This window comes from Copidosoma floridanum, unplaced genomic scaffold, assembly GCF_036245765.1.
Source record: "Copidosoma floridanum isolate Cflo_tuat_1 unplaced genomic scaffold, Cflo_Japanese_pri ptg000019l, whole genome shotgun sequence".
NCBI classification, from domain to species: domain Eukaryota; kingdom Metazoa; phylum Arthropoda; class Insecta; order Hymenoptera; family Encyrtidae; genus Copidosoma; species Copidosoma floridanum.
The window spans coordinates 13,572,897-13,585,000 of NW_028321896.1; the positions used below are offsets into that span (position 1 = coordinate 13,572,897).

A 12,104-nucleotide genomic window follows, 5' to 3' on the forward strand; every position below is an offset into this window, starting at 1 on the left:
ACAACTGCATATATTTTGTTTATTCATAACAAGGTAAATTGTATTTAAATTAAAGATTGTTTGGGCTGACTTAATATTGACCGTTTCCACTTGTTTTCGAAAAAATCGAAATTTCAATTGAAATAAGCATTGTTTAGATTATTAACGCTGTCAAATGTGCAAAGTACATATAAATCAGATGGAACCGAGGCACACGAGTACAGTTTGTTGTAAAAGTATGCATAACGTACGTGGAGAGAAAAATCGATCCACCGCTCGCTCGAGCACCGTCACTGGGAAATAAAGTAAAATTTCTAATTCCAGAGAACCGGCGGCCATAAACGGACCACGACGATCATCGCTCGAAGCAGCGGTGGCATCTGTAGCAAAGGGCCGGGGAGTTAAGGCTGGACCAGCTGCGTGGAATGTCCTCGAGCGCCAAGCGGCTGGTGCAGTCGCTACGTGGCCGCAGCAGCAGCAGCTCGGGTTGCGGAGGTGGCGGCAGGAGCGGCTCGGCGCGCTCGGACTCCCGGACGAGCGAGGGCTGCGGCGGCGCGGTGGCCAGCACGAGCGCGACCCGGCTCTTCCACTGCGACAGCGGCCACGAGCTCGACGAGATATCGGTAATCGCCCGCGGCTCCGAGGATCTCGCCGTGACACCGACTACGCCCTACCACTGCAGCGCCTCGGGTGGCCCGAGCGCTGGCAGCAGTGCCGCGGCCATCAGGTATGGCAGCGGACAGACCTTGTACAGCATCGCGGGCTCGGTACCGCCCGCGCCAACTGTACCCTGCCGGGTCGCCACGAGTGGTCAGTCACGACATCTTTTACCCCCTTTTTTTAATCCATATATGTTTACAATAATGAAGACAGGCGTTATAATTACAAAAGGCAAAATTTTCGGTTTAAAGGATTACAATTTCTCGCCAATGATTTTTTGAGATGGGCCAAAAACTACGACCAACACTTGGGCTGGGTTTTCTCGCTGGATTTTCGTACTTTGACAGCGCATGCACTTGTATTTGTTTCTTCAAGGGCACCTTACTGCTGAAAGTAAGATTCACCGACAAAAGACACGCAGCCCGACCGAAAGAAAAGCACGAGCTCTCGCCTCGTTTTGTTTACCCATCGCTGGCTCCCGAGCCGATGTGCGTAAAGCTTTTGACCTCGAGCCGAATGTTTTTTTTCTTTTTTTCCCATACCAGTGCGCCTCAAAGGGCAAACAGTCGCGGCCTTCTCCCGTGATTCACGCTTCATCAAGAAGTAAGCAAGCGAAGGAGAAGCCACGTACAGCCATAAAAAGAGCTCCGAGTTTGGCAGCGCGTACCCACAGTAGCGACGCACGATCAAACCGGCGCGCCGTCAGGTGTATACAACCCCCGAGAAAAAAAGGGGGCGAGAGTCCGTGGCTGGGGAGGCGGAAGAAATTTATTACGGAATCTCCCGCCGATGCCTCAGTAAGAGCTTGAATGTGTTTTCGATCCCGCTCATCCTCAACTCGCGAGCTTTCCAGCGGACTCTCCGTGATCTTGGCATCCAGTGGGCTTTTCGTAAAGTGACCTCTACGCGGCAAGTTCACATTTCAGAGCTATTGACCAATAAGCTTGCATATGAGGAACCTCCCTTCCAAAGGGTGGTAACGCCAAATGAAAAATATATGCTCAAAGGAATAAAGCTCCCTGCAGTGTAGACCATCAAAAGCCCATTCGTCACGTTAAGAGGGCTCCGCAATAATTTTCCCACGGCTGGTTCCCGCAAAAAGGGGAGCTGCGCTTGGTCAGTAATCATCCGCGCGCTGACCCAATTATTTCCCCTCGCGGCTCTCTCGGTGGAGTTGCTCGTTACTACAGCGGACCAAAGCTCGGCTGGCTCTTGTAACTGCCGCGATGCTCGTGCCTTTTGGTTATACGTGGAGCTTTGTGCATTTTTTTTTTTTTTTTTTTTTTTTTCATGCATGTAGTCGAAAAAAAGGGAACCAAAGAATTGAGAGTCGAGTGGTGGTCGGACGAAAGAAGAGAACCGCATAATCTTGTGGGTGCACCAGTGAGTAATTTTAGGTTTAATAAAAAAAATTCTTTGATGGACTGAGGAGCGGAGAGTGGGGGTAATGCGAGGATTATTTCCGCGGTAACGGTGGGGTAAAGAAGGAATAACGGGGTCTCGTTCCTCTCGACAACCTCGAATTCTCGCCTCCGTCCAAAAAGACCTTCCGCGTCTGATGGATCATCTTCTCCGTTGACTGTTTCCACCCCCCGATATTACTTCCATGGTTGTACTCTGGCATCAGAGTTAATCCTGATCGAGCAGTCATGGCCATCCCCGATCGCATCAACGGGATTCGAAAACACGCGAGCCCTGGGAGGTAACTATACACGCGCTCGTCTGTCACAAGTTTCGCGGACGACAAAACTACGACTACGGCCAGGAACAATAGCTCGCGGGAAACGAGCCACTGAGAGTATATAGCACCTTTCCATTTCAACGCGCGCACCGACGCGGGTGTGTTGTTTCGTTGGGTCACGGCTCGAAATCAGGTAACTTTATCCCAACTTGTCGACACTCTCGTCCCACGTAGCGAATCGGTGATTGTCCTGTCAAGAGAGTAACTTGGAAAGTACTGTCCTGGTACACAGAGTCAGAGATGTAACAAGGTGGTGAAGTACAGAAGAATGCCCGTATATGCCCTTTCTGTCGTCGTTACCTCGTATAGGGATGAGTATATTTTTCGAAATTTTTCAATTATTGTCCGGTGCTCCATTAACGAAGCAAAAGCCCAGCAAAAAGAATCAATACAATAGGTGTATATGTACATACACGGGTGTGTGCGCGCAGCCACGAGATGTGTAACAAAAGGCGTGGAGCACCGGTGCCCCGTAAATTTTCCGCTTCTTTTTAAAACTAAATAAAAAAAAAAAAAAAAAAAAAAAAAATTGATCCAGCTCGAGTAGAGCGCTCGTAAATCGTTCGAGAGTACACGCAAGGCCTGAGAAAGCGAAAGATGGATGAAAAGAAAAAAAAAAAAAAATCTCAACGAAGCACCCGTAGAGGCGAAGCTGTCTCCAAGGTTGGCGTAAATTTTTCCTTCCCCGCTCGCTCCTCCTTCATCTGCACCAACAGCCGTCGCCAAACCCTGTCAATTAACGCCCGGAAATCCCGAACGGCTACAATGTGGAGAAAACCAATTAGCTGGGAGAGTCCCGTGTGTAAAATCCAACTCTCTCCCTTTGAGAAACTTGGGTTCGAGTTGACCCTCTACCCTTAACTTACTGTGGTCGCAGTCTTTTCCACCTGCCCTGCTTTTCATCACCTCCAACCTCACACCCGCTGCAACTTTGCTTTTTTGCCTCGCTGCTTCCCAAGCCCGTGCCTGCGCCTCTTTTAAGTAGCCCCCCCCCCCCCCTAACTCGCAAATCATATCCGAGCTTCCTCCAAGCGAATTGATCCGCGTTTTGACTAACGCGTTTTGACCTCCTGCCAGGTTAGTATATATCAAGTTACCGGCGTTTGCTTCTTCGGAAGGTAATTTTTTTTTTTTTTCATAGAAGAGTGTGCGTATTGATTTACTTACAGTAATGATGATGTTTCATCTGTCACAATTGCATGGACAACTCAGCGGATGAAACGTTTCTTCTCTGAGACTCCGTATACAATTCAATTTCAAATCGATGAAACCAAGCGAAGATCGGATTTATCGGTAAAATGGGGGAGTGATCGAAAAACGATACTTATTTCAGTAGTAGTAACCGGGTACAGTCGGACGTAATGTAATTTCCTCGCGTCAGCCAATCTCGTGAAAATAAAAGTCCCGCGAAACGAGCCGTGCCTCGTAAAAAAGACAACATTCGCCCGAGCGTGTGTAAGTATAACAGCCCGAGTACGGCCGGACGCTTCATTCTCGCGAAAAGCCCTCTCGTGGCGCCTTATTTATTCATCAGCTGTTGAAAGTGCATAAAACCTCTGCTCCCCCCTTTTTTTTTACCATTGGGTGGAAGAAAAAAAAAGCATATCAACCACCTCTCGATCCGTCCGGTAGAGCCGCACCTCCCCCCGAAGTAGCAACGGTCCCCGTGCTTTTTTAATTGGATGGGGGTGGCAAGTCACAGCTTCGCGCGTCAAAATTAAAATTCATCGCTCCGTTCGCCGTGGTATACCTGGCTCCGTTCTGTGCGCGTACTCCGGTAATTTATAGTGCCAATGAAACGCGCATCGTTGAGCACTCTCGTCAGAGGAGCTGATGGAAAAGAGGTCGGGCAGCACAGAGGAGAAAAAAAAGAGAAAATCCGCATCGAGATGTAAACAGCCGTTTTATATCCCGTGGTGGTAGAGGGCGAAGCGTCCTCTTACCCCCTGATGAAAACGCGGGGCTGTGTGCGGCGGTGGAGGGCTATTTTTAAAGCTGATGGATAGCTTGGTCGGGGGGTCGTGGGGTTGTTAGTCTGTCCCAAATACGGCTCGCTCGCGAGGCCAAAGAGCTCGGCTCCCTCTCTTCTCACTCCCACCCCCACCCACCCTTTCTGCCGAGCGTTTTTTGATCCTTTGAGGTCGAGGCTTCCCCTATCGCGGCGATGCTGCCTTTTTTTCCTCTCCACTTCAAGCCCGGATCTTTTCCACCGAGTCGTACATATACAGCTGGGCTTTTTTTCATCAACTCGATTTTCACGGACTCGCTCTGGTCAAGGCACGCTCGGGTCAGCTTCCCTTTTTTTTTATGTAATATTCTTGAGGATAATTGCACACGATTACGTCATCAAAAAGTATTAACTAATCGAAGTTATGACGGTTTGGTTTTACAATCACTCAATTTTGTAAATTAATGCAGTGAGATGCAAAACGAAAGCCGTTCTGGATCCGAAGAAAAGGGGAAAAGCTGAAGCTGCACGTGAAAAAGAAATCCCCAATCAAGACTCGTCGACGTGTCGCTACTTGGACGAAAAAGGAAGAAAAAAAACAGCGCAGAAAAGACAGACAGGCATCTGGCAATTAAAGTCCTCGTAAAAAGTACTTCTAATCAAGATGCTTCTCTAAGAGAGTAAAACAAAAAAAAAAGAAGAAAAAAGATTGTACCTTCTCGCGCACAGTACACCCACGCGTCACCAGTTTCACGTACGCGCGTACAAATAAACGGAGATGTGCAGCTCGTAAACTCAACGCTCTGTGGTAGATAAAAGCGTTTACGACTTGGTTGATGCACGAAAAATGAATCACGAATGGATGGCCTCGCCTGGTATTTTTACCAGTGATAACGAGAGATAGAAAAAAAAAAGGATGCGTTTGGTTTTAGCTCCTGACGCTGAAAATCAAGTTTGACGGCTGTTTGGTTTTTCTTTCTCCATCTGCAATGCTTCACTGGTGCGAAATCTATTAGATAAAGACAACAACGAACGCTCGTCGTCATTACCATAACGCGTGATTAATAAGCGCGCCTATGCCGATGGAAAATTATTCGAGTTTGTCGGCCGCGTGAGCGGATGCTGTAGAATTTAATATTTTGCGAGCTTTGGAATAGCGTGTGTGTGTGGGTGGGTAATTTAATTTTGATGGATTAAAACGTGCACGTCAGGTACACCTGGGCGCGCATCAAATTGTTATTTCCGAGAATTACTGCAAACTTGGTTTTTTTTTTTGTTTTTTTTTTTTTTTTTCGAAAAGTCGCATAGGAAAAAATTTAATGCTATTCCTGGAAAGTGTAATTAGCACTTGGTGAGGTGAACTCGTTTCGCGATAGCGGGGAAAAAAAAAGTTTTCGATGTAAAACAAGTTTACACGCCATCCGAAGAAAAATTTCGTGGATAAACGTCAGCTCCCTCTCTGAAAATTAAATCAAGCTCTGCACAGAAAAAAAGAGAGACATATACGTAACACGTAACGTTCGCATCGCCAAGGACAGCTCGCACGTTTTGATAAATAGCACCAGGCGAGGATTCGTACTGTAAATCAATCCCCCCCTCGGCGCTATCGGACACCAACAGCTGCGAAAAACGGAAACGCACGTCCACCCTTTCTCGAACAGATTCGAGCTTTGGCACTTTTTTTTGATTGAAAAAAAAAAAAAAAAAAAAATTCCCGAGCTTCGATGATACGCGTCCCATCGTTCACTGCTTCCCATTGGCCACCAAGAAAGACACACATATTCCACCACCCACAGCCTCCTCCTCTGACCTACAGCTCGATATTTGGCAGGGCTTCGCTGCCAAGGGGAGTCGATCCCTTTCCGAGAGAAAAAAAAAGGAGGCGTATAGCTGAGAAAGCTCTTTTCACTGCGATTCCCGCTATGGTCGTCCAGAAGCAGCATCAGCAGCGGCCCTCCTCTCTCCGGAAATGAGCGGCAGACTCGTAACTTGGCCGTTATTACCTTTTCTTATTCGCGAAAGCCACCATTACTTGTTAGGACGACACCGTGGGGGAAAGGGACGGGACTCCTTTCCACGTTGCCTCTGCACAGACACACCTAATACCTATACGCGCGCGGCAAACGGACCGAACTGTCCACCGCTATACTCTACCATGTGGATATTGATCCAATCGCCATGTGTCGCTTGCCACGCGAAAAGATCGATGGGCCCAACTGAACTTGCAAAGGAAGATGTTGCAATACCTACTTTACAAAGGATATACCCGAGTTTATCAATTCTCTCTGGTGGAGAGTATAATGCACGTGGCCGATCCTTGGGTGTACTTCGTAACCCTGATCCATGGGACACGCAGTACATCCTCGTTGGGGTAACAGTAGCGCATAGGTTCTGTTTGTCCCTCTTGTCCATTTTCCACTTCAAATCGTGCAAAAGGCTCCAACGAGCTCGTCGTACACAGCGACCAACTCGAATAGCGAATGATACGTATGGGTATATATGTATACACATGGGCTTTCTCCAAAGTTGCTTTATCGTTTGTTTCGAGTTAGAGCAGCAAGCATCGGTGCGTCTTTTTATCGAGCAAAACAGAAGCCTATCAAGACGGAACTCTGGCTCGGTTTAGTTTCAAAGCCTCGGCCAGTCGATCCTCTCGAGCTCGAGTGGCTATTTTTAAGAACCCGGGGAGGAAACTTTTATCCCGAACTCACAACTACGCCGCAGGTGTGTTTTAGCGTCGGGAGGAAAAGTACATCATAGTAGTTGCCAATGCATATAGGCACTTGGCGTCGTTGTTGTTGTTTCGCGTGGAAATAGAAAGCTTTCGCTCGATTTCGATTGGCTCTGGCTAAATATAAATGAAATATCAAAATACACCTTCACGCAGGTCCGCTCTGTGTGAATTCCGCGGGGAGAAAGTAGACCATTAAATTTCGAGGATGAGCATCGACGCGGAATCTGTCACATTACTCGAGACGCCACGTGGAGAAGAGGAAGAGAAGCGTGTGCTCGAGGACCGGCGCAAACAATGCCTATGTGTTTTCCTGTCTCCCGACAACTTTCGATGTGCTATTTCATATACTATCCACGCGAACTTGACAACGTCTCGCGCTTTCGAAGCGATTCACTCATAGAGGAATAAATGGGTACGCCCAGGCTGTCTGACTACACGTTGAGATCGCTACTGCACGTGTACTGTGTAGTGCTGCATTATTTCCAGAAAATCAACCCTTTATTACTATTGTTTTTCTGTTTTTTCCCTTCCGAAGCTTTTTTTAATAATAATACCTTGAATATCGGTCACTCGCTTATCTATCGGCTCGAAAGAAAAGTGTACCTTTTCAATTATGTGCTCGAACTCTCCTTTTCAAAAATATGACGGAGTGAGTATGGTCTTGCGGAACTTTCGTTTAGTTGAATAACTCACGTGCAGGAAGTGTAGACAGCACACACGGTATAATTGATTATACGAAACGACAACATAACGAGCAAAGGCTCAAGAGGGAGTTAAAGGTAGCCCCGTACACGTGTACCACGCGTAGAGAGACAGACCGTCCAAATTTATTTGCTCTAAATTGCGCTTGGGTTATATTTGTGGACGGAAGTTTAATTAACCATTCTCTTGGCGAGGGCCAAATATTTGACTAGGCCATTTGCCCGAGTGAAATAACTCGGTGAGCGAAAATTCAAACAGCGCTACTGGCGACCCCTCCTCCCTCCCTCTCTCCCGAGAGCCCAGGGCCAAATACACGCCGCTCGAATATCAACGCGTGCGTGTTTGTTTGCATGTGTGTATTTACATGCACGTGAGTAGATTCGTTGAGAAAATTTTATCGGGTCGTGTTTGCTTGCACGGGTCATTTTGCGGGGCTCGAGAACTTTCGTCCTTACCGTAGCATTGATTATCCGTTTAAGGATCGTCACCAGTGGCTTGATCAATGCTTTTTTTTTTTTTAATAAAAACCAAATACTTATTCTAAAAGAAAAAAAAAAAAAATTAAATTATAGAAAAATACAACAGAGTTACGGGGAGGGCAGGATACGTAGTTAGACTCAATCGAGAGCGAAAGAATTGTAGCAGCAAAAAAAAAAAAAAAAAAAAAAAAAAAAAAGAGTAACGAAGATCGAGTCGATTAATCGCCACTAGTAGCAAAGTGTATTATCGCGAAAACGATAGCGAGAACCGATAATAACGTGTCGTGCCGTTGTTGCGTTGCTCCACGTTGATAATAATTGGAAGCTCCGCGGGGATAACTGGTTGCCTTCACCTATAGGTGTAAAGCTAAAAAAGTAGTATGTACGTGTGTGAATCGAATCCCTCCACCTGCGCGTGATATTGGAAAATACACGCGTACAGCCGATGTACTTTTTTCTCGTCCCGTGATTACTTTTTAACTTGGGCGGGGATGTAATTTACTTGGTACGTTCAGGGATCCAAAGTTAACAAAGTTAAAATCACCCGGGAACGATTTGAATATTCAAGCGTACAGCGTTACATCAAACGTGTGCGCTTTGATACACCCCGCGAATGAGCGAGCGGTAATAAGCGCTCCCTGCCTCTGCCATTAGAAATTCATGCGTACATCAACACGCTCAAATAATAAACAGCTTTGACGCATAATGTGTTATTGGTTTCATCGCGACAGAATCTATCTCCATTAGATTGGCTGTGTGTGCACATTTTGGTTGTATGTCTGACGCAATATTGAGCCCTACTACTTGATTGTGGATTGCACATTTTGGTTGTATGTCTGATGCAATATTGAGCCCTACTACTTCATTGTGGATTTCACGTTTTTGTTGTATGTCTGACGCAATATTGAGTCCTACTACTTGATTGTGGATTGCACATTTTGGTTGTATGTCTGACTCAATATTGAGCTCTACTACTTGATTATGGATTTCACATTTTTTGTGTATGCCTGACGAAATATTGAGCTCTACTACTGATCTGGGATTCGATTGTATTGTTGAACTTTAAATTGCATATTTGTCAATTGTATCGGAAAAAAGTGTCAACGTCTATCTTGTTCCAAAAACAATAGTCAAGAGTGAAAAATCACACGTGTACGGATTTATCGGTCGCATTAAATATTCAAGGAAAGGAGGTGTCTAACGTGTCACTGAGACCAAATAATGGATGAGTGTGACCAAGAAAAACATGCACTCTCCCAATTGGCTTTTGTTCTCACTAAATAATGCCCAAACGAGCAGCAAAGAAGTAAAATGCACGTAAAGGATCCACGTAAAATGCTCCGTAGAGGGCAGGCGTATATATGTTTGAACCGGAGAGAGACGGGGTTTTATTCAATTATTCAATGAGGATGGCATTAGGAGCGGCTCCCCTTGTCAGGGCTAATTTGTCATCGGATTGATTTTCACGTGCCGTGGCTCTCACGCGTCGAGGGTTGTTTATGCTCGTTGTTTGCAATTTCGTTTGAGCGGCCAGTTTTCGATTGCTCACCCGGTGAATGGGGCACCGCACTTGCTGTCACTTTGGATTTTGTTTGTTGGGTGGATTGTTTGTTCGTGCATTTTTAACAGTTTTTTCCGCTCCCTTGTTGAATTGATTCGTGAGTTCTTTCCTCTTTTTTTTACTTGCTCGTTTAGATAGATTGAATGTAAATTTGCTGTTGTTTACTCAAAGTGAATATTTCAGGATGAACGACGAAAGCTGTTACCGGAAATTCCGAGTGTTTGCCGTGGCTGGCGATACGATTCTTTACAAAATTACTCACACAATTATTCCCGAGTTTGATAAAATCTTGCTGTTTGCTTTGTTATGCTTAATTACGCAGCAAAATGGAAATTATGTTTACTCCATGATCGAAATTTTCGATATTAAATTCCGCTTGTGTACGTGGGAGTAACGAATTTCGGTTGATATTCAACCAACACGGCTTTATTACACGATACACTGCAGCTTTAATTTTAGATTATAACTGATGGATGTATATTGATGTAACAATACCAATCTCACATAGCACCTTATATTAAATAATGACACAATAGATTAAAAAAATTTTTTTTTTTTTTTTTTTGTAAATGGAACATTTACTTTATTGTTATCAGAGAAACATAACTTTTCCATGGATGTGTTGAAACTTTGCGTGTATTTGTATTCTTGACGGTGCAATGTATGCATAGTTGACATTTCAGAAGTCCCAGCTGCTTTTCAAAATGTTTCCATCCAAAGTTTGACTTACAACTAGGAAAGTATACTGGGAAAAGTTTTCGTTTGAGTTACAGTTCCACTAAATACACCAAAAACCATACTTATCATTTGTACTAAAAATTTATGTTAAATAAGATGCAGATTTATAAAAAGGTAAATACATAATTTCCGGGATTCTAAACATACTATTTATACGTATCATATTTATAATAAAACAGTACCTAATATTATCAGAGACAGAGTTAATTCAGGATGATGTTTTCTCATACTTTAACTTGACAACTACCTCGAGGACTTTTATTTATACATACGTATGGTTACTTTGGATAATCTTGAATTAAGTATAAGTCAGCTTCAAACTCCTCTAGACTCCGGATGAACCGTCAAACGGAAAAAAGTCCAAAGACAAACCAAACGCCGACTACATCGACGGAACAGTGTTTTTTTTTTCTTTTTTTTTTTTTTTTTTTCCCCGAGAACCAACAAGGCTCTCGAAAAAATCACGAGCTCCGCTCTGTTTGCTCGAAAGCTCGGGTCAACAAAAACATCGCCGCCTGGTAAAAGTCGCGAAAAATTTGTCTTCTCCCTCCTGGTCTTTTCTCCGCTACTGCCGTGAAAAAGCGACCAGCCCAACTATTTGCAAAGAGCTGAGTAAACCCCCCTCTTCTCCTGCACCCTCCTCGCATACAAACAGCGACCGAAGAGGCTCGGACGAGGGGGGAGAAAAGAAAATGGCCAAGTTAAGAAGTTAAACGGCTCTATATGCGCACCCCGGGTGGGTGCGAAAAAATTTGGATCGGCGGGACAAAAGTGCGCCCTTACTCTCTGGAGGGGGGGGGGGATCAAAGTCCCTTCCGTCTCGTATACGCGGGAGGGAATTTGGCCCGGAATCTCGGGAATTCGAAGACTGCGGCTAGCACCTCTTTAGTTCTCTTGGTCGGGAGCCCTTAGCCGTTGCGAAATTTCAAGGACCATTAAATTAAACGGCCCCCAGCGCTCCTCCTGGGGACCCGCGTTATGTATCGTGCCTCGGGGCATCCAAGTTATTTCGCTGATGGATGATGGATGGACCAGCGTGAATATATTCCGCGTAGGTGTGTACAATACCCGTTGGTAGGAAGAAATGCACCGAGAAAACTGATGGAGGCGAAGAGGCTGTCGTTTTCTTCGTTCGAGTGGCCCTTGTTGCGCTTGGAGCTGTACATTGGCAGGCGTTACTTGGCTCCCTCGCCTGTCGTTGGTACGAGGAAGATCGAACTTGTTGAGCGAGCAAATCGAACGGAGGCAAGGGAGTTTTCAACGAGGCTGAGGACTCTACGTTCACTCTTTTTTTTTTTGTTCCCTTCCATCCTTTTGAGTGATGGGAAAAATTGTCGACTGCTTCGGAAGAATTGGTGACTTCTCCGAGAAATGTTTTGAGCGACTTTTTCAACTAAGAAGTTTTAATAGGAATCGAGAGTTTTAATGGCAGACTATGCGAATGGTCGCTCGAGCGAAAGAATTTAATTGTGTGAGTGTGCAAGATTTTTATTCAATCAGTGGTTGTAACTCAATAAAATTATCTCACAATCGAACGAGCAAAAGTCTTATTCAATCACCCG

The 12,104-nt window shown here is 45.3% G+C and overlaps 1 protein-coding gene across 1 annotated transcript in view; it reads left to right on the forward strand.

Moving 5' to 3' along the window:
• The first annotated feature begins 390 nt into the window (after positions 1 to 390).
• The window catches only part of LOC106642513 (uncharacterized), a 110,813-nt gene continuing 99,099 nt past the window's right edge, over positions 391 to 12,104 (forward strand). Inside the window, exon 1 of the mRNA XM_089592739.1 lies at positions 391 to 789. Within this exon, the coding sequence (XP_089448865.1) occupies positions 405 to 789 (385 nt within the window). The 5' untranslated portion in view covers positions 391 to 404. The remainder of the gene's footprint in view (positions 790 to 12,104) is intronic.